At 41.5% G+C, this 23717-nt stretch overlaps 1 protein-coding gene across 1 annotated transcript in view; it reads right to left on the reverse strand.

The window, feature by feature from the left end:
- Positions 1 to 22481, reverse strand: part of LOC105004557 (heterogeneous nuclear ribonucleoprotein U-like protein 2) — a 43118-nt gene extending 20637 nt beyond the window's left edge. Inside the window, 3 exon segments of the mRNA XM_010862188.1 lie at positions 3101 to 3621; positions 3624 to 3717; positions 22299 to 22481. Coding sequence (XP_010860490.1) covers positions 3101 to 3621; positions 3624 to 3717; positions 22299 to 22481 — 798 coding nt within the window.
- Between the last annotated feature and the right edge of the window lie 1236 nt (positions 22482 to 23717).

The raw sequence follows: 23717 nt of genomic DNA on the forward strand, positions 1-23717 counted from the left end.
GCTACCCTCTTACACTGTTGGTGGGAATGCAAACTAATACAGCCACTATGGAGAACAGTGTGGAGATTCCTTAAAAAACTGGAAATAGAACTGCCTTATGATCCAGCAATCCCACTGCTGGGCATACACACTGAGGAAACCAGAAGGGAAAGAGACACGTGTACCCCAATGTTCATCGCAGCACTGTTTATAATAGCCAGGACATGGAAGCAACCTAGATGTCCATCAGCAGATGAATGGATAAGAAAGCAGTGGTACATATACACAAGGGAGTATTACTCAGCCATTAAAAAGAATATATTTTCCTGTTTTTATTTCAGTCAAGAGGAGTTCCTTTTTTATTAAAATATAGTGATGCACATTATCTTCATTTCAAATATCAAATCATAGTAGTGACTTGACATTTGCATATATTCTGAAATGTTCACTGTAAGACTAGTAACCATCTGTCCCCATGCAAAGTTATTACACTATGGTTGACCACATTCCTTTTACTGTATATTTCATTCCATGTCTTATTTATTTTATAACTAAAATACTTTAGTTTACATTCTTTAGCAATGTCCATTCACTTACTCAGTTCTTTTATTAATTTTTTAAAAATTTTAGCAAATATGTTTAATTTTCAGGAATCCTTTACTCTCTTCCGATTGCTATTTTTACTTGAATTTTGTTTCACTTTATGAATTCAATGTCTTTTTGACTCTCTCTGAAATAACTAAAATTTTAAAGATATCTTTCTTTTCTGTACATCTATTTCCTAGAAATATTTGTCTTTAGTTCCCTCTTTCATATGGTCTTCCTTAGCTTTCTGGTGGTCTCTGTTTTCTGGGACTTGGTAAGCAAAGGAATACATTGATTAGTTTAAGGAACTAGGTTATGTTTCCTCCAAAGTTGTGTCAGCCCAATTCACCTATTTTCCCACATATACTTTAAATTCTATTTGTCTGAGAATGATACTCAGTGATCTATATTAACAGATATGGATGCAGGTATAGACACCTAATAAGATGACCATTAAAATTTCAATAAACACTTTAACTTATTTTTTTTCTGTGAACATCAATCAATTTATTAACCCCTATAACTTTTCTTCTAAATAAGAATTGGAGTCATGTTTTAATATTTTGCAGCACTGCTATAAATGTACTCTTTTAATCACCTTTCAAGTAACTTAAATGGAACGTTGGAAGGAAAAGGAAATACAAAAATAAAGTGTGCCAAGTGATTTACTTCATCTAGAAAATACAGCTTCCAGAATGGCACTATTATCATTAGTTTAGTCAGGCTTCATCCATCCTAAATTTATTTCAATCCAGTTTCTATCACCAACAGTCTATGGAGATTACTCTTCTTACCATCTCCATTGACCAACTAATCATCAAAATTTTGATTTTCTCTTCTCCAATTGGTGCTTAATTGGAAAAATCTTTCCTACTTCTAAATAACTCTTCTCACTCAAAGATTATGTGGAAGTATTTTCTTTTAATTTTTCTGTTTTTATTTTATTGACTCCTTCTGCCCATTGGTGGCTCAGGGGTAAAGAATAAACCTGCCAATGTAGGGGGCGAGGGCTTGATCCCTGGGTGAGGAAAATCCCCTGAAGAAAGAAATGGCAACTCATTCCAGTTTTCTTATCTGGGAAATCCCATGGACAGAGGAGTCTGGTGGGCTATAGGCCATGGGGTCCCGAAAGAGTCAGACACGACTTGGCAACTAAGAAGCAACAACCTGCCCATCACTTAGTTCTAAGATGCGGCCATGCAATGGGTCCAAATCCGTGTGCTGATGAGTCACTGGACCTCTTCAGCTCTCTTTGCTACTGCTGCTACTAAGTCGCTTCAGTCGTGTCCGACTCTGTGCGACCCCATAGACGACAGCCCACCAGGCTTCCCCGTCCCTGGGTTTCTGCAGGTAAAAACACCAGAGTGAGTTGCCATTTCCTTCTCCAATGCATGAAAGTGAAAGTGAAGTCGCTCAGTCGTGTCCGACTCTTAGCAACCCCATGGGCTGCAGCCCACCAGGCTCCTCCGTCCATGGGATTTTCCAGGCAAGAGTACTGGAATGGGGTGCCATTGCCCGATTTTCAAATAAACCCTGCCCTGTCCATGTTGGTTTCTTCGTAAGTCTCCCAAGCCTGTCCTGTGTGTTCCAGACTCAGCATGACTTCCATTATGCATCCCACATGACATATCTGCCCCCTTGACTAGCTCTCTTAATCCCATCTGTCTTTCAAACTTTTTGAGGCCAACTTTCTACCTTCTATGAGGAGCTTCCAGGAAATTCCACAACCATTTTCCTTGAATATTTTAAGCTTCTCTAACTGAATATTCTGGAGAATCCCAGGGATGGGGGAGCCTGGTGGGCTGCCATCTATGGGGTCACACAGAGTCGGACATGACTGAAGTGACTCAGCAGCAACTGAATATTCATTTATTATTTACCATAAATTCTCATTTATTATTAATTCTTAATTTATACTCCACTTCCTTCATTAATTTCTTTAAGAGCAGAGTTTGTCGTACATGTAAAGACTTTTTGTCCCCTCCCCTCATGTAGTTTTGTAATATGTACCCAGAAAGTACCAACTTTGCCATTGAAGTAGTAAGTAGTAGTAGTGTTAGTCACTCAGTCATGTCTGACTCTGCAATCCCTTGGACTGTAGCCTGCCAGGCTCCTCCGTCCATGGGATTCTCCAGGCAAGAACACTGGAGTGGGTTGCCATTCCCTTCTCCAGAGGATCTTTCCAACTCAGGGATCGAACACAGGTCTCCTGCATTGCAGGCAGATTCTTTACTGTCTGAGCTACAGGGAAGATGCATGTAAGCAAACAAAAAATCAATTGATCTATACTTTTTAGCCAGGACAAAAAAAGTGAAAAGTTTGGAGTTAAGGATTAGGTCTGCCTTTGAATGTGTGTGTGTGTGTGAAGTCGCTCAGTGGTGTCCGACTCTTTGTGACCCCATGGACTGTAGCCCGTCAGGCTCCTCTGTCCATGGGATTCTGTAGGCAAAAATACTGGAGTGGGTTGCCATTTCCTTCTACAGGGTATCTTCCCAACTCAGGGATCAAACCCGGGTCTCGTGCATTGCAGGCAGACGCTTTGTCCTCTGAGCCACGCAAAGCAGCCAATTACGTCATTCTCTGCAAACCTGTCTCCATAGTTTTCAAAGCGGCTATTGGTGGACTTCTTCCCAGTGCCTCAGTAGCCATAGGAGAAAGGCTCTTTGCTTAGCTGAGTGCTGCAAGAGTCCAGGGACCAACCAATGCGGACCACGTGTGGGTCGGGCTCTGTAGACGGAAGGTGCTTCACAGAGATTTCCTCATTGATCTTCATCTCAAAGCACACACGGCCCCTTCTGACCCCATAGCTGGCACGGGCTCCTGACCACAGGTATGCAAAGCCTTCAGTCGTGAGTGGGTAGCCACTACTCCGGTCTCGGGCCACCTTGAAGTGGAGGTCGCAGTTGTATGTGTCAATGGCCACAAGGGTATCATCAAAGTCATCTTCATCCTCTTCAGCCAGAGGCTGAGGAGATCGCCCCCTCCTATCCTCTCGGTGCTCAAAGTACCCTCGTCCCCGGTTTTCTTCATAAGGCCTCTTGCGACTCTGGAATTGCTGTCTGGTTTGTGTTGAGATGCTTCGGGTGGGAGGAAGCTGGTGGGTGCTTCTTGCTTCATCTCTGTCTTCACTTCTGGGCGATAGGCCTGCTGCTGCTACTGTGAAAAGCATAAATAATATTTTTGTAATGACTTAGTAGGAAAAGGCTTCCCTGGAGGCTCACGGACAGAGGAGCCTGGTGGGCGACAGTCTAGGGTCACAAAGAGTTGGATATGACTGAGCAACCAACACACACACACAGTAGGAAAAGCACATTAGCCTAGTTCACATGGTTTTAAATAGTTAGCACGTGCATGGATTTTTCTTTGTTTGTTTCTTGTTGTTTTAAATTCTGGCTTTACCATGTAGCACTGGAGTATCAGAAAGCCTTTTCTGCTTATCTGCTTAGCTGGTTCCAAAAGAGATGCCTATGACCCGCAATTCAATGCAAATTTCATAATCTCAGAAAATCATACAAAGAGGAAAACACCTGTTAGGTCAGCTCCCTTAGATTATAATCTATAAAACTATAGAATCGCCCAAAACTAACATTATACTGTAAGTCAAATATACCTCAATTTAAAAAAAATAATGTTTCCATGCCTGCTCTCTAGGAGATAATTTGCTAAGACAATGCATTGATTCTGAGTATAGTGCTTAAATGAATGAAAAATTTTAAAACATCTGTTATAAAATAGATAACTAATAAGACCCTACTGTATAACACAGAGAACTCTGTTCAATACTCTGTAATGACCTATATGAGAAAAGAATCTAAAAAAGAGCAGGCATATGTCAGAGGATGAGATGGCTGAATGGCATCACCAATACAATGAACATGAACTTGGGCAAACTCCAGGAGATGGTGAGGGACAGGGAGGCCTGGCGTGCTGCAGTCCATGGGGTTGCAAAGAGTCGGACATAACTGGTTGACTGAACAACAACAAATATATGCATGTATAACTGAGTCACTCTGCTATACTGCAGAAACTAACACAGCATTGTACATCAACTGTGCTCCAATAAAAATTAATTAAATAGAGATTCTTTAAAATTCTGCTTTCTCAGCTCATAAAACTAAAGAACTCTTTGCAAAATAGCTTTCTAATTGATCTGACGTCAATTTACCTAACATATCTTTCCGTACATAAAGGTACAGAAAGTTCTGTACATAACTTGTGTTTATGTATTATTAGTGCTAATGAAGTGCTAGTGAAAGTTGCTCAGTTGTGTCCGACTCTTTGCCACCCCATGGACTGTACAGTCTGTGGAATTCTCCAGGCCAGAATACTGGAGTGGGTAGCCTTTCCCTTCTCCAGGGGATCTTCCCAACCCAGGGATCAAACCCAGGTCTCCTACATTGCAGGTGGATTCTTTACCAACTGAGCTATCAGGGAAGCCCTTATGTATTATTAGGTTAGATATTAAATGAAGGAATATTCATATAATTTCTAGAAACTATCTTTGTAAAGATAAAATTATGTTGTCATTGAACTGAACTCCATGATTTTCAGGCTTCCTAAGATTTCATGGTCCAAGTAGCAGAAGAATTTGCTTGTATATCTGGTTTGAAATCTGGACACAGACTCTAAAGCTGCTTAACACTGCTTGTAATACAAATATGCACTTTCAAGACAACTTTTTCTACTGAATAAATTTTCCATTTTCATTCTGTAGAACTGCTAAGAAAATTCTTCTGAATAAAAGGATATTTCTGTCAAAGTCTTCTTGGAGTTTGCATAATTGTACTTGGTGTTACCTGTCTTCATCTACCCAAACACTTGTTGCCAAGAATACAAGCTTTAGAGAGGTTATCACAAATTCTGGGATGAGATACCCTTTTCTTTCTATAGTTATTACAACTCAGAGAAATGTCTTTCACTAGCAAGATGATATAATAGTGATATATAGAGAGATATCATAATGCAAATACCTGTTGCTGCCTCAGTTCTTTGTAATGAGATGAATGTAACTCAAAAAGAGAAAGCAAAAGTGAAGTCTCTCAGCCATGTCTGACTCTTTGCAACCCCATGGGCTGTAGCCTGCCAGACTCCTTTGTCCATGAGATTCTCCAGGCAAGAACACTGGAGTGAGTTGCCTTTCCCTTCTCCAGGGGATCTTCCCGACCAGAGATGTAACTCAAGTCTCCTTAAACCTGACCATTTTGAAGCTAACAATATTAATGTTGAAACTTCTATTTCATCCTGTGTTATCAGGATGAAATGTATTCCATATCTGGTTTGATGGGAAGTGAAAGTAGTTCAGTCATGTCTGATTCTTTGTGACCCCATGGACTATACAGTCCATGGAATTCTCCAGGCCAGAATACTGGAGTGGGTAGACTTTCCTTTCTCCAGGGGATCTTCCCATCTCAGGGATTGAGCTTGGGTCTCCCACATTACAGGTGGATTCTTTACCAGCTAAGTCAGGAAAGAAACCCAAGAATACTGGAGTGGGTAGCCTATCCCTTCTCCAGCAGGTCTTCCCCACCCAGGAATCCAACCGGGGTCTCCTGCATTGCAGGTGGACTCTTTACCAATTGCACTATCAAGGAAGCCCAAGGAAGCCTTTAAGCATCAAAATTGCCTTCAGTAATTTTCTGTAGATTCTCTCAAAGTATTTCGAATATTCATGACTTTCATTCACTGGAAAACACTTAACACAATTTAAATTTCTTTTTTATTATCCAAAGACATTAATGTAAACAGTTTGTGTAAGCAGACTGTTCATCATCTAAAATGGGTAGATAAATTATGCCCCAGGGCCAAATATGGTCCCCTATCTGTTTTTGTAAATAAAGTTTTATTGGAACACAGCCAAACCCATTCATTTACACATTGTCTATGACTGAGCTCTTTTCCAGCAAAGGCAAATAATTGTGACAGAACTTACATGTCCCCTAAATCCCAAAACATTTACTATCTGTACCCTTATTTTTTAAAAAAGTCTGCAAGCCCTGACTGAAAACAGTTCTTTTTTTATTGTTTCCTGTGATACTGGAAGTCATTTGCAGTAGTTTCCTTTCCCACACCCCCAATTTATAGTCCAAATAAAGTATTTCTAAGTATCTCTTGTTTACTTTTAAAATATTTACCTTCTAAATGCCTTTAAAATTTTCCACTTCTCTCTGTTTTCATGTTAACACTCTCGTCAATTCACCGTCTTCAACTATACTACTGCAATAGCCTTCTCACTGATTTCCTGCTGGAATCTTGATCCAAGTAAATCCATTCTTTATACTGTAGCCATAGTGATGGTTTTCAAATACAGTTTTCATTATTTCACTCTCACACTGAAAACCCTTCAATAGCTTCCCTATGTTCATTGTTGTTCAGTTGCTCAGTCAACTCCGACTCTTTGCAACCTCATGGAGTACAGCAAGCCAGACTACCCTGTCCTTCACCATCACCTGCAGCTTGTTCAAATTCATGTATATCGAGTCAGTGATGCCATCCAACCATCTCATCCTCTGTCGTCCCCTTTTCCTCCTGCCTTCAATCTCTCCCAGCATCAGGATCTTTTCTAATGAGTCAGCTCTTCCCATCTGGTGGCCAAAAAATTGGAGCTTCAGTTTCAGCGTCAGTCCTTCCAATGAATATTCAGGGTTGATTTCCTTTAGGATTGACTGATTTGATCTCCTTGCAGTCCAAGGGACTCTCAGAAATCATCTCCAACACCACAGTTCAAAACCATCAATTCTTTGGTGCTCAGCCTTCTTTATGGTCCAACCATCACATACATACATGACTACTGGAAAAATCATAACTTTGACTAGATGGACCTTGTTGGAAAAGCAATGTATCTGTTTTTAATATGCTGTCTAGGTTTGTCATAGCTTTTCTACCAAGGAACAAGTATCTTTTCATTTCATGGTTGCAGTCACCATCTGCAGTGATTTTGGAGCCCAAGAAAATAAAATCTCTCACTGTTTCCCCATCTGTTTGCCATGAAGTGATGGGACCTGATGCCATGATCTTAGTTTTCTGAATGTAGAGTTTTAACCTAGCTTTTTCACTCTCCTCTTGCAGCTTCATAAAGAGGCTCTTTAGTTCCTCTTCACTTTCTGCCATTAGGGTGGTATCATCTGCATATTTGAGGTTATTGATATGTCTCCCAGCAATCTTGATCCCAGCTTGTGCTTCATCCAGCCCAGAATTTCCCATGATGTACTCTGCATATAAGTTACATAAACAGGGTAACAATATACAGGCTTAACATACTCTTTTCCCAATTTTGAACCAGTCCATTGTTCCATGTACAGTTCTAACTGTTGCTTATTGACCTGCATTATAGGTTTCTCAGGAGGCAGATAAGATGGTGTGGTATTCCTAGCTCTTCAAGAATTTTCCATTGTTTGTTGTGATCTACACAGATAGTGACTACAGCCAGGATATGAAAAGATGCTTACTCCTTGGAAGGAAAGTTATGACCAACCTAGACACTATATTAAAAAGCAGAGACATTACTTTGTCGACAAAGGTCCATCTTGTCAAGGCTATGGTTTTTCCAGTAGTCATGTGTGGATGTGAGAGTTAGACTGTAAAGAAAGCTGAATGCCAAAGAATTGATGCTTTTGAACTGTGGTGTTGGAGAAGACTCTTGAGAGCCCTGTGGACTGCAAGGAGATCCAACCAGTCCATCCTAAAGATCAGTCCCAGGTATTCATTGGAAGGACTGATGCTGAAGCTGAAACTCCAATACTTTGGCCACCTGATTCGAGGAGCTGACTCATTTGAAAAGACCCTGATGCTGGGAAAGATTGAGAGTAGGCGGAAAAGGGGACGACAGAGGATGAGATGGTTGGATGGCATCACCAACTTAATGTACATGAATTTGGGTAGACTCTGGGAGTTGGTGATGAACAGGGAGGCCTGGAGTGCTGTAGTCCACGGGGTTGCAAAGAGTCAGACACACTGAGCAACTAAACTGAACTGCTGCTGCTGCTGCTAAGTCGCTTCAGTCATGTCTGACTCTGTGCGAACCCATAGATGGCAGCCCACCAGGCTCCCCCATCCCTGGGATTCTCCAGGCAAGAACACTGGAGTGGGTTGCCATTTCCTTCTCCAATGTATGAAAGTGAAAAGTGAAAGTGAAGTCGCTCAGTCGTGTCTGACTCTCAGTGACCCCATGGACTGCAGCCTACCAGGCTCCTCCATCCATGGACTTTCCCAGGCAAGAGTACTGGAGTGGGTTGCCATTGCCTTCTCCAAAACCAAACTGAACACAGTCAAAGCTTTAGTGTAGTCAGTGAAGCAGAAGTAGATGTTTTTCTGGAACTCTCTTGCTTTTTTGATGATCCAGCAGATGTTGGCAATTTGATCTCTGGTTCCTCTGCCTTTTCTAAATCCAGCTTGAACACCTGAAAGTTCTCGGTTAGTGTGCTATTGAAGCCTAGCTTGGAGAATTCTGAGCAGTACTTTGCTAGCATGGGAAAATGAGTTTAATTGTGCAGTAGTCTGAACATATTTTGGCATTGCCTTTCTTTGGGATTGGAATGAAAATTGACTTTTTCCATTCCTGTGGCCATTGCTGAGTTTTCCAAATTTCTTAGCATTTTGAATGTCTAAGTTCATTAGTATTAAAATAGTATCCATAACATTCTGCATCTATTAGTCACTATTTTTCTGCACAATTTAATCCCAGCCTTTTTATCTCATTTCATCTTATTACTCTCCTTACAGTAGTCTTTTATTTCATAAATCCCTCCTACCTCAGGGCCTTTGCACAAGCTGTATACTCCATTTGAAACTTTTTTGTGTTCTTCTGCAGTAGTGATTTAGTCACTAAGTTGTGTCCAATTCTTGTGACCCCATGGACTCTAGTCCACCAGGTTTCTCTGTCCATGAGGTCTTCTAGGGAAGAATAATGGGTTGCCATTTCCTTCTCTAGGGAATCTTCCTGACCCAGGGGTCTTTTTTCCATAACATGGCTCTAGGACCACTTAGTTGTCTTTAATGTCATTCCAAACAATGTTACTGTGATGTTTGTCATATCTGTGTGCATTTAAAAAAAGAAAACATCAAAATTGGTGCATTTTTGTGTAGCCATTTTAATATTGAGCATGGAAGAAAAGAAGTAATATTTTCAGCCTGTCATGCTCTATTATTTCAAGAAAGGTAAAAACACAACTGAAATGCAAAAAAAAAAAAAAAAGTTCTACAGTGTATGGAGAAGGTGCAGTGACTGATCTAATGTGTCAAAAGTGGTTTGCAAAGTTTTGTGCTGGAGGTGTCTTATTGGACCATGCTCCATAATCTGGTAGACCAGTTGAAGTTGATAGATCAAATGGAGACATTAATTGAAAATAATCAACACTATACCATGTGGGAGATAACTGACATACTGAAAATAGCCAAATCAAGTGTTGAAAATTATTTGAACTAGGTTGGTTATGTTAATCACTTTAATGTTTAGGTCCACCTAAGTTAAGGTTCCACCTTCCTGACCACATTTCCGCATGTGATTCTTTACTTAAGCATAATGAAAACATTCTGATTTTAAAACAAATTGTGATGGGTGATGAAAAGTTAATACTGTACAATAACTTGGAAAGGAAGAGGTTGTGGGGTAGGTGAAATGAACCACCACCAACCACACTAAAGTCCAGTCTTCATCCAAAGAGGGTGATGTCGTGCATACGGTGAGATAGAAAGGGAGTCCTCTATTATGAGCTCCTTCTGGAAAACCAAATGGTTAATTCCAGGAAGTACTGCTCCCAATTACACCAAAGGAAGGCATCACTTGACAAAAAGCATCCAGAATTCATTGTAAATTATTAATATATATTTATTAATACATATAATATATTCCATTAGGATAACATAAGACCACATTTCTTTGACAACCAGCAAAAACTGTTATCGTTTGGCTGGGGAGTCTGACTCATCCACCGTATTTACCAGGAATCAACCCTGAATACTCATTGGAAGGACAGATGCTGAAGCTGAAGCTTCAATACTTTGGCCACCTGATGCAAAGAACTGACTCATTGGAAAAGACCCTGATGCTGGGAAAGACTGAAGGTAAAAGAAGAGGGCAGCAGAGGGTGAGATGGTTGGATAGAATCACCAACTCCATAGACGTGAATTTGGGAAAACTCAGAGATAATAAGGGACACAGAGGCCTGGCATATTGCCATCCACGGGGTAGCAGAGTTGGAGAACACTTAGTGACTGCACAACAGCAGCAACAGCAATCCACCAGATACCGCACCTTAAAATTTCCATTTGTTTTAGTCTTTATAACATTCTCTTAACGAAAAAAGATTCCACTCCCTGGAAGCCTGTAAAAGACACTTGGAGCAGTTCTTTGCTCAAAAAGATTAAAAGTTTTGGGAAGATGGAGTTATAAAGTTGCCTGAAAAGTGGCAGAAAATAGTGAAATAAAACAGTGAATATGTTGTTCAATAAATTTCTTGGTGAAAATGTAAAGTGAGTCTTTTAATTTATTTAAAAACTGAAGGGACTTTTTGCTCAACCCAATACTATCTCTGAAAGAGAGAAGCACACGCATAAGCTTACTTTCTAAGGCATGCATTTTTGTACCAATATATTAGCCTTCATGGTGTTACGAGTGTTTCTGTAGGAGATGATGGACCAAAGCATGTATCTTCATAGACCCCTGATAATTAGAAAGACAAAGAACATGGGTTTTCTGTTATGTTCTCATCACACTGTGAAAACTGAAAAAATTAGAATAATAAAGCTTAGAAGGGATCAGAAAATGTCAATCAATCAATCTGTCTTTCTACCTTGAGGCATTTGTATTTAAATTAACAGCTAAAAAACCAAAAGGGATTGAGGTAAGAAAAGGTAAAAAAAAGGAAAAAAAAAAAAAAAAAAAAAAAAACTATGCTCTAGGCAAAGAGAATATTTATCAGAAACTAAAATGCAATCTTTTCATCTTATCCACATTGCTATATATTCAGCTATACTTCACAAGCAGAGAATAATCTAGTAACAACTCTTTAGCAGATATTTATGTTTACAGAAAATTTACCTAGACTAACTGAGACAGAGAATAGTGGGTCATTTTCAAACTTTTTACAATTTTATAGTGAGGATTTTACACCATTCCTTGATAATCCATCCCTTCATCAGGGGATCTTCCCAATCCAGGAATTGAACCCAGGTCTCCCGCACTGCAGGAGGATTCTTGACCAGCTGAGCCAGCAGGAAAGCCCAAGGATACTGGAGTGGGTAGCCTATCCCTTCTCCAGCAGATCTTCCTGACCCAGGAATTGAACCGGGGTCTCCTGCATTGCAGGCAGATTCTTTACCAACTGAGCCATCAGGGAAGCCCAGAGAATATCACCCTCTTCCAAAACTAAAATGTTTTTCTCTTAAGTCTAGCATACTCTCTCTGGCTGTAATTTAATCTCATCCTTTTACCCTCAGCAGAGCAGAGAGCAGCTGGCAACATCCTCCTTCCAATTAATAATCTTTCACATAATTACAGGTGGTTAGTCACCGACTCTTAGCTTTTCTTGTCTACACAAAATCAGTTCAGTAATTTTTTAAAGCCTTTCCCTCCAGGGCATATATTTTTATTTTTTGATATTTTTATAGGCCACACTTCTCTCATTTATATTCTTAGTACACTTATACTTTCCTTAGTGTTTCTTTTTGGTCAATACGCAATGTTATGGGAAACAAACCTCATACAATGGCATATAAAAAGTCTATTTTAGGATTACCTGTTCAAAGAATCAACATAATTGCATTGTTAACTAAAGCAGAACCAAAGAGAATTTAGCCTTGTTCACACAAGTGAATGCTGATTTATTAAAAACTAATTCTCTGCAATTTTTACTTAGCATTGATAGTAAAAGTGAGAATCTTAGAGTTGATTATCATCCATCCTTTCAAGAGATCTGGGGCTTCCGTGATAGCTCAGTTGGTAAAGAATCTGCCTGCAATGCAGGAGACCCCAGTTTGATTCCTGGGTTGGGAAGATCCACTGGAGAAGGGATAGGCTACCCATTCCAGTATTCTTGGACTTCCCTGGTGGCTTAGGTGGGAAAGAAGCCACCTGCAATGTGGGAGACCTGGGTTCAATCCCTGGGTTGGGAAGATCCCCTGGAAAAGGAAACGGCTACCCACTCCAGTATTCTGGCCTGGAGAATTCAACGGACTGTATAGTCCATGGGTTCCAAAAGAGTCAGGCATGACTGAGCAACTTTCACTCTTCAAGAGATCGAGCAAGAAGAGAAAGAAGTGGATTTTGAGAAAGAAAGAGAAGTCAGGGTAAGAGGAAATCATTTTAAACTGAAAAATCTTGAGCAGAGTGTGTGTGGAAAGAACAGATATAAAATAAGAAGTGGAAAGTGAGAAAGTGGGTAACTGCTGAAATGAGAGCATAAAGACCCAAGAGGGAGTGGAGTGAGGTGCAGAGGTGGAACTTAACTGACTTGACTTATTTTTAAATAAGCAAAATCCTACTTTGTTACTTTGATTGTATACTAATCTTATACTTTGATTTTATAAACAGTTCATTTAGATTGTTAATTTCTTGGCACTCTTTCGTGAATTTTTTGGCAATCTTTAAGGATACTTTTTTTTCTCCTGAAAGTAATTATTTACTACACTACTCATGGACTGCAGCCCTCCAGGCTCCTCTGTCCATGGGATTCTCCAGGCAAAAGCACTGGAGTGGGCTGCCCTGTCCTTCTCAAGAGGATCATCTTGACCCAAGGATCGAACATCAGGTCTCCTGTGTTTCCTGCATTCCAGCAAATTCTTTACCTACTGAGTCACCTGGGAAGCACCAATTATGACAATACCTCATAGATAATATTTGAACTAGATTCAGGCTCTTTTTACTCTTCACATATTAATACCTTGATTGACTTAGGCTTTAAACTACTTTTTTATTGATGAGCTTTTGATTGATTCATATTTAAATAATTGCATTATGGTGGCTCAGAGGGTAAGGCATCTGTCTGCAATGCAGGAGACCTGGGTTCGATCCCTGGGTCAGGAAGGTCCCCTGGAGAAGGAAATGGCAACCCACTCCAGTACTCTTGCCTGGAAAATCCCATAGACAGAGGAGCCTGGTAGGCTACAGTCCATGGGGTCCCAAAGAGTCGGACACGACTGAGCGACTTCACTTTCTTCACTTTAAAATTTAAGTAGTTCTAATTAGCTTACAAATACAATTTTCCCTTTCTCAGCATTTAATTTTTGCTATGATATGTCTTTTAGTATCTTCCATATCTTTGCAATCCATGACCTTCTTCTTTAAAACAACCAGATGTCGTATGGAGCAGTATCAGATCCCCCTATATTTAATGCCCCCAAATGCATAGAAGTGAAACAGGAGAGTGAAAAGTTGGCTTAAAGCTCAACATTCAGGAAACTAAGGTCATCACATCTGGTCCCATCACTTCATGGCAAATACATGGGGAAACAGTGAAAACAATGACAGACTTTATTTTGGGGGGCTCCAAAATCACTGCAGATGGTGATTGCAGCCATGAAATTAAAAGACGTTTGCTCCTTGGAAGAAAGGAGCATAGAAAGGTTATCTATGACCAACCTATACAGCATATTAAAAAGCAGAGACATTACTTTGCCAACAAAGATTCATCTAGTCAAAGCTATGGTTTTTCTGGTAGTCATGTATGGATGTGAGAGTTGGACTATAAAGAAAGCTGAGCGCCAAAGAATTGATGCTTTTGAACTGTGGTGTTGGAGAAGACTCTTGAGAGTCCCTTGGACTGCAAAGAGATCCAACCAGTCCATCCTAAAGGCTATCAGTTCTGAATATTCATTGGAAGGACTGATGCTGAAGCTGAAACTCCAATACTTTGGCCACCTGATGAGAAGAACTGACTCATTAGAAAAGACCTTGATGCTGGGAAAGATTGAAATCAGGAGGAAAAGGGGACGACAGAGGATGAGATGGTTGGATGGCATCACCGACTCAATGGACATAAGTTTGAGTAAACTCTGGGAGTTGATAGGGAGGCCTGGCGTGCTGCAGTCCATTCAGTAGCATAGAGTCAGACACAACTGAGCAACTGAACTGAACTGAACTGAATTGAACTGAAATGCAACCTGCTATGTAAATAACAGCTTTTGATAACCATTTCCCTCAGGGCTTCTCTATTATGGGTGATATCAAAGCAGAGAATGTGTTTTGGAGTAAACTGAAAAGCTAAACCATTTTCTTAAGAAGGATTTTAATTAGTCAAATGGAACATGTTAATGTTTTTCATTTGAGGTTTGAAGAGAAAGGAACTAAAACACAGAGGAACATAGCAAGTGTAGATTCTCTGGCTTCCCTAGAAATGTGGGGTGACACACCTCTGAATTTTTTCCAACAGAAGTATTATAAGAGGAAGAAAAAAGTTGTGAGAGGGTAAATGTTACCCAAGAATATAGTAGCATTAAGGGCTCAGCGCCAGGCTTATAGAGTTTCTCTGCAGCACAGTTTTTATTGATGAGTGTATGCAGTCTAATTCACATAATTGGAGCTACTATAATCATGCTATCCATTTTCCTTACTGTAGCACATACTGTTGAGGTATATGGGTAGCAATAGTTGCTACTGCAATATTGCCCCCTTGCTACATGTGGGGTATTTAATCATCTGTTTATTTTACCTTCCTTGTGGTGACACCCTGCTACTGAACGGTGAGGTTAAGTCCTCATAGCCAGGACAGTAGGAGAGAAAAACAATGATGGCAATCCAGAACCCACAGCCACAGAGCTCTAAGAGTGAGCGGTTTTGCAAAAATACAATGGGAAAATAATATCCTCTAGCTCAGAGCATTTAATTTAATAAAACAATGAAAGAAATTGATTTCAAACAGAATGCATTCATTGTATGTCATTTGCCCCTCTGTTTTAAAAGCTATTAAAACAAGTTATATCTCATTTTGGAAAACTGAGAATAAAGTCATAAAGGCACAGTGGGGTTTGCTTGAAATACACATTACTAAAATGGTACCAAAACATTTTATTTGCTTTGGCCTTTTGAAGTGAGGCTATGGTGAGGCTGGAAGAATGATACTTTTTGACATTCAACAGTTCTGTTGTTTGCTCTTGTTTTTAGAGTCACTAAGGGATTTTTTTCCCTGATAACTCAGGATAGCCAGGCAGGAGATAAGAACTTCATGGGCCCTCAGGATCCTGGGTGATCACTCCATTTCAGCATCTTCAAAGGAAAGCAAAAACAGAGGGCTTCATTTTCAAAATCAGTTTATGTGGATGTTTCATGGCACAGAAGAGGTTACACAGGTGTTTCAGGCCTTTGATGTTTTCTTTTTGTTCATACTGTTTCCAAAGGGAAGGTGTAGGCTAAAGCATTCCCAATAGTTCCTACCAGAGGCGTCAAGCCAAGGCAAGCAGATGTTGGTGTCACATTCACAGTCAACGAATGTAATATCTGGTTTTTCATAACTACCCGTCCAAAGCGTATAAACAGAACACAGTATAAAGATCAGTAAAACAGGAGGAGACATACTCTGTGCCCTCTCATCCCACTGAGCTCCGAATGACTCCACATCCTCTTGCCTACATTTCCTGAGCTCCCAGTTGGACCAAAATCACTGAAAAAGCTGCCAGAGTATATACTCCTCCTTAGAGGTGCATCGCACAATCTTTGCTGAGCTTCAGGATGTGGCTCTTAATCATCTACCAGATGTTTTTATTTACTAGTTGCTATTTAAAATAGCTTGTAGGGTATTCTTATTTCATTCTGATCTCATTCCATTTAGAAACCGTTAAATGCATGCAACGCATGTATTCCTAAAGCAGAGACTCAGCAGCAATAATCAAGGCTGTGAAAGTGTTTTGTGAAATCCACACAAAACTAGTCAACTGCATGAACATGCTGAACAGCGTTTCATACTACCCTTAAGTAATAAATAAATAAAAGAAAGAAAGAAACTGAAGTCGCTCAGTCATGTCCGACTCTTTGCGACCCCACGGACTGTATGTTGCCCACCAGGCTCCTCTATCCATGGGATTTCCCAGGAAAGACTACTGGAGTGGGTTGCCATTTCCTTCTCCAGGGTATCTTCCCGACCCAGGGACTGACCCTGGGTGTCCTGCATTGCAGGCAGACGCTTTACTGTCTGAGCCACCAGGGAAGCGAAGTCTTAAGCCCTGGACCACCAGGGAAGTCCCAATAAATAAACAGGAACATTTTAATGGTGGTGGAGTGAGAGCAGTGGATGCTCCCAGTGCCCCTAGGAAACATCACCTTTTTCTGGTCAGTATAACTAGCCCCCAGCTTTTGATGGCTAATGGCTTAGTTGTCTTTTCCAGAGAACTTATCTAAGCTGATCTAAGCAAGAGTGTTCTCTCTGAACGTAACTGTGATGCATACACATGCTTACACACACACATACATACACAGACGCATAGGGTCGGCCTGCTGCCAATAACTGACTCACATTAGTGCACACAGGACCTGTCCCCTTGATCATGCTGCAATTCATGCCCTAGAGAAACCCAACGGATCAGCTTGAAGCTGGACATCATCTGGGATAACTTTCTAATAGAGATTTGCCCCTTCCTGCCCTATCCTGCCTCCCTCAGAATATCACTCTTTCAAGCATCACTTGATGTGCTAAAATTACTGCTCTGTTTCTTGGGAATCCAACCCTATGTGAGAACATGTAAATAATGTAAATCATTAAGACTGAGGTTGTAAATCAGTCAAAATATGGTCTGTATTCTGAATAGAGAGCAAAGGCAGCAGAGAGCAAAAAAACACAGGCCTGAAGATACTACCTAGCACTGTGCAACAATTGTATTATTTTAAGTGGATGAATAAACAAACAAATATAAGTTGAAGACTGCTATGAATATCTTCTTCTTGTTGTTCAGGCACTAAACAGTGACTGACTCTTTGTGACCCCATGGACTGCCACGTGCCAGAATTCCCTGTTCTTCACTATTTCCATGAGTTCACTCAAACTCATGTGCACTGAGTCGGTGATGCCCTCCAACCATCTCATCCTCTGTCCCTCCCTTCTATCACCCACAGGGTCTTTTTCAGTGAGTCAACCCTTCCAAGCAGGTGGCGAAGGTATCAGAGCTTCAGCTTCAGAATCAGCCCTAACAATGAATATTCAGAATTGATTTCATTTAGGATTGACTGGTTTGATCTCCTTGCAGTCCAAGGAACTCCCAAGAGTTTTCTCCAGGACTGCAGTTCAAAAGCATCACTTCTTCAGTGCTCAGCCTTCTATATGGCCCAACTATCACATCCGTACATGACTACTTGAAAAACTATAGCTTTGACCATACAGAACTGTATCAGCAAAGTGACGTCTCTGCTTTTTAATATGCTCTTTAGGTTTTTCATGGTCTTCCCTGGTGTCTCAGATGGTAAAGAATCTACGTGCAATGTGGGAGACCTGGGTTCGAACCCTGGGTTGGGAAGATCCCCTGAAGAGGGCATGGCCACTCCAATGTTCTTGCTTGGAGAAACCCCATGGGCAGAGGAGCCCGGAGGGCTACAGTCCATGGGTTACAAAGAGTTGGACATAACTGAACAACTGAGCACACATAGGTTTGTCATAGCTTTCCTTTCAAGAAGAAAGCTTCTTTCAATTTCATGGTGGCAGTCGCCTTCCACAGTGATTTTGGAATGCAAGAAAATAAGATCTGTCACTGCTTGCATCATGTGGTGCTAGTGTTAAAAACTCGCCTAAGAATGCAGGAGACAAAAGAGACGTGGGTTCAAACCCTGGGTTGGAAGATCCCCTGGAGGAGGAAATGGCAACCCACTCCAGTATTCTTGCCTGGAGAATCCCATGGACAGAGGAATCTAGCACGCTAGAGTCCATAGGGTCACATAGAGTTGGAGACGGCTGAAGTGACTTAGCCCATTTGCTATGAAATGATGGGGCTGGATGACATTATCTTAGTTTTTTGAATGTTGAGTTTTAAGCCAGCTTTTTCGCTTTCCTCTTTCATCCTCAACAAGAGTCTCTGTAGTTCCTCTTTACTTACTGCCATTAGGGTGGTAACATCTGCATCTCTGAGGTTGTTGATATTTCTCCTGGCTATCTGGATTCCAGCTTGTGATTCATTCAGCCTGGCATTTGTGTGATGTACTCTACATACAAGTTAAATAATTAGGTGACAGTATACAGCTTAACCCACTCCTTTCTTGATTTTGAACCAGTCTATTGCTCCACCGTTATTGTTGTTCAGTCATTCAGTCATCTCTGACTCTTTGCGACCCCACAGACTGCAGCACGTCAGACTTTCCAGTCCTTCACCATCTCCCAGAGCCTGTTCAAACTCATGTTCATTGAGTAGGTGATGCCATCCAACAGTCTCATCCTCTGTCATCCCATTTTCCTCCTGACCTCAATTTTTCCCAGCATCACAGTCTTTTCCAATGAGTCTGCACCTTGCATCAGGTGGCCAAAGTATTGGAGCTTCAGCTTCAGCATCAGTCTCTCTAATGAATATTCAGGATTGATTTCGTTTAGGATTGACTGGTTTGATCTCCTTGCAGTCCAAGGGACTCTCAAGAGTCTTCTCCAACACCACAGATGAAGCATCAGTTCTTCGGTGCTCAGGTGCTCAGCCTTATTTATGGTCCAACTCTCACATCCATACATGTACTGGAAAAACTATGGCTTTGACTAGACAGATCTTGGTCTGAAAATAATGTCTCTGCTTCTTAATAAGCTGTTTAGGTTTATCGTAGCTTTACTTCCAAGTGAGTGTGTTAATAGCCTTAGTAGGGAAGCCAGAGGTCCCCAAGAGGCAGGAGGAAATAAAATTGCAAGTGGCAGACATATTTTTTTCTTTTCTCTGCTAATCCTGTGTTGTCATGGTGACACCTGGTTCCCCCTGAACTTAATTTTATCTCAAACCTTCCTTGAGCTAACCAAAGCATTTTTTCTCATGGAAATGTCTTCCTTAAGCTATGTTAATGAACGATGTATTTGCTCTAAAATCTGCCTTTCTTCAAGATTCATGTCAATTGTTTTATTGCCCGGGATGACTCTCCTTGTGCCAATGCTATCTCAAATGCCTGTTGTGGGTGAGGGGCCTGGGGCAACTCTCTCAGTTTTGAGGTGTTTCCCTTCTCTAATTAGCAGCTTGCTAACAGATATACAACTCCTTGCTAAAAACTAGCAAAGGGGCACTCTTTCTGTCCCCTTCTGAATCTATGTCAGTAGCTTTCTCTTATCTCTTTTATACTTTAATAAAACTTTTTTACACAAAAAGCTGAGTGATCAAGCCTCGTCTCTGGCCCTGGATCAAATTCCTCTCCTCTGGAGGCCAAGAATCTCAGCTTCATTCATGGATGATTTCAGCAACTTTTCACAAGGAGCAAGTCTCTTTTAATTTCATGGCTGCAGCCACCATATGCAGTGATTTTGGAACCCAAGAAAATAAAGTCTGTTACTGTTTCCATTGTTTCCCCATCTATTTCCCATGAACTGATGGGACTGGATGCCATGATCTTTGTTTTTTGAATATTGACTTTTAAGCCAGCTTTTTGACTCTCCTCTTTCACATTCATCAAGAGGCTCTTTAATTTCTCTTTGCTTTCTGCCATAAGGTAGGTGTCATCTGCATATCTGAAGTTATTGATATTTCTCCCAGAAATTTTGATCCCAGCTTGTGCTTCGCACAACCTGGCATTTTGCATGATGTACTCTGCACATAGATTAAATAAGCAGGTGACAATATACAGTCTTGACGTACTTCTTTCCCAGTTTGGAACCAGTCCATTGTACCATGTCCTGTTCTAACTATTGCTTCTTGACCTGCATACAGATTTCTTAGGAGGAAGGTAAGGTGGCCTGGTATTCCCATCTCTTCAAGAATTTTCCACATTTTTTTTGGTGATCCACATAGTCAAAGGATTCTTTTAGACCCTTACCATTTCTGTCATTTATGTGCTCAAGTCTGCATGAAATGTTCGCTTGATATCTCTAATTTTCTTCAAGAGATCTCTAGTCTTTCCCATTCGATTGTTTTCCTCTGTTTCTTTGCAGTGTTCCCTTAAGTAGACTTTCTTACCTCTCCTTGCTATTCTTTGGCACTCTGCATTCAGTTGGATATTTCTTTCCCTTTCTCCTTTGCCTTTTCCTTCTCTTCTTTTCTATTTATAAGGCCTCCTCAGACAACCATTTTGCCTGGTTGCGTTTCTGTTTCTTGGGATGGTTTTCGTCACTGCATCCTATGCAGTGTTACAAACCTCTGTCCACAGTTCTTCAGGCATTCTATATACCAGGTCTATTCCTTTGATTCTATAGATCATCTCCACTGTATGATCATAAGAGATTTGATTTGGGTCATACCTGAGTGGCCTAGTGGTTTTCCCTACTTTTTTAAAAAATTTGAGTCTGAATTCTGCAATAGGATGCTGATGATCTGAGCCACAGACAGCTCCAGGTCTTGTTTTTGCTGACTTATAGAGCTTCTCCATTTTTGGCTGCAAAGAATATAATTATTCTGATTTTCATATTGACCATCTGGTGATATCCATGTGTAGAGTCGTTTCTTGTGTTGTTGGAAGTGGGTGTTTGCTATGACCAGTGAATTATCTTGGCAAAACAGTTAGCCTTTACCCTGCTTCATTGTGTACTCTAAGGCCATACTTGCCTGCTGCTCCAGGTATCTCTTGACTTCCTACTTTTGCATTCCAATCCCCTATGATGAAAAGGATATCTTTTTTGGTGTTAATTCTAGTAGGTCTTGTAGGTTTCATAGAACCAGTCAAATCAGCTTCTTCAGCATTAGGGGTCAGGGTATAGACTTGGATTACTGTGATGTTGAATGCCTTGCCTTGGAAACGAACCAAGATCATTCTGTCATTTTTGAGAATTGCACCCAAGTACTGCGTTTTGAACTCTTTTGTTGACTATGAGGGCTAGTCCATTTCTTCTATGGGATTCTTGCCCACAGTAGTAGATATAACTGTCATCTCAATTAAAGTTGCCCATTCCCGTCCATTTTAGTTCTCTGATTCTTAAAATATTGATGTTCACTTTTGTCTTCTCCTGCTTATCCGTGTCCAATTTACCTTGATTCATGGACCTAACATTCTTGGTTCCTATGCGATATTATTCTTTTTCAGCACTGGACTTTACTTTTACCACCTGACATATCCACAACTGAGCGACATTTCTGCTTTAGCCCAGTCTCTTCCTTCTTTATGGAGCTGTTTCTCTGCTCTTCCTCAGTCGCATACTGGATACCTACTGAACTGGGGGGCTCATATCATGAGTCATTGTGCTCATGTGGTTCTCAGAGCAAGAATCCTGGAGTGGTTTGCAACTTCCTTCTCCAGGGGATCTCATTTGGTCAGGCCTTGACTAGCAGGGACATGTCCTTCAGTTGCTCCACGACGTGCCTGGAACCCCGGTTGTACCACTGCTGGTCGGCCTTGAGCATGCAAACTTTCACCTGCCAAAGTCAATCACCGTGACACCTGGGGGTCGTGACAAAGGCCCTGCAGGCGTCCCTTGGAAGAGGGTCTGGGGAAGGCTGGAGCCAAGGTTGGGGGACCCCCAGGAGGATCGATCTCCCCAGGCTCACTGTGGCCATGGGCCTGACCTGCTGCCTGCATGGCCCACTCTCTGCAGGGCTCTGGCTCCTCTGCATTATCGTCCAGGCCCTGCCAGCCCTGCCACCCCAAGTGGGCCACACCACTGCATCATGGCCTCCCCAAGCTAGGAACTCTGGGCACAGGTCACTACCCTGACTACCCTGCTCCTGCCTCCTCTATGATCTCTGGTAAGCCACTCCTGGGCCCCCTTTTCAGCCACTGTCTCTTCAGGCCACCGCCACCATGTTATTCCACTATTACGATTCTTTGCACCCTTATCAAGTGTCAGATGAGCAGCAAGAGCCGGTGGAGGGGAGGAGTCAGTGTGGAAGCCCTGCCCCATCCCTCCTCTTCTCTCTAGTTTCCACCACCTTCGTGAACCCCAAAGTCTGGGTAGACTCAAGCCCAGGGAGCTTGAACTTAGAGGGTTCAAGATTAAGGGCTCAATTTCAGCTACTAGATGTAAGTCCACCTTTTATTACATCAGAACACTGTCTTGAGTTTACTTAGCTGGTGAGCCCTCCAGGACCTGACCTAGATCTGTGTTCCCTAAACCAATACTTTCATGTGTGTGTCTGACTTCCCACTACATGGTGCATTTGAAGGCCAGAATCATGTTCTATTAATTTTTGTTTCCCCAAAACGTGGCACAGGATTGCCTGTATTCAATTCAGTCACTCAGTCATGTCTGACTCTTTGCAACCCCATGAATCGCAGCACGCCAGGCCTCCCTGTCCATCACCAACTCCCGGAGTTCACCCAGACTCACGTCCGTCGAGTCAGTGATGCCATCCAGCCATCTCATCCTCTGTCGTCCCCTTCTCCTCCTGCCTCCAATCCCTCCCAGCATCAGAGTCTTTTCCAATGAGTCAACTCTTCGCATGAGGTGGCCAAAGTACTGGAGTTTCAGCTTTAGCATCATTCCTTCCAAAGAAATCCCAGAGCTGATCTCCTTCAGAATGGACTGGTTGGATCTCCTTGCAGTCCAAGGGACTCTCAAGAGTCTTCTCCAACACCACAGTTCAAAAGCATCAATTCTTCAGTGCTCAGCCTTCTTCACAGTCCAACTCTCACATCCATACATGACCACAGGAAAAACCATAGCCTTGACTAGACGCACCTTTGTTGACAAAGTAATGCCTCTGCTTTTCAATATGCTATCTAGGTTGGTCATAACTTTCCATCCGAGGAGTAAGCGTCTTTTAATTTCATGGCTGCAGTCACCATCTGTAGGGATTTTGGAGCCCAGAAAAATAAAGTCTGACACTGTTTCCCCATCTATTTCCCATGAAGTGATGGGACCGGGGACCAGATGCCATGATCTTCGTTTTCTGAATGTTGAGCTTTAAGCCAACTTTTGCACTCTCCACTTTCACTTTCATCAAGAGGCTTTTGAGTTCCTCTTCACTTTCTGCCATAAGGGTGGTGTCATCTGCATATCTGAGGTTATTGATATTTCTCCCGGCAATCTTGATTCCAGCTTGTGTTTCTTCCAGTCCAGTATTTCTCATGATGTACTCTGCATATAAGCTAAATAAGCAGGGTGACAATGTACAGCCTTGACAAACTCCTTTTCCTA

Source organism: Bison bison, unplaced genomic scaffold, assembly GCF_000754665.1.
Source record: "Bison bison bison isolate TAMUID 2011002044 unplaced genomic scaffold, Bison_UMD1.0 scf7180017858048, whole genome shotgun sequence".
Lineage (NCBI taxonomy): Eukaryota > Metazoa > Chordata > Mammalia > Artiodactyla > Bovidae > Bison > Bison bison.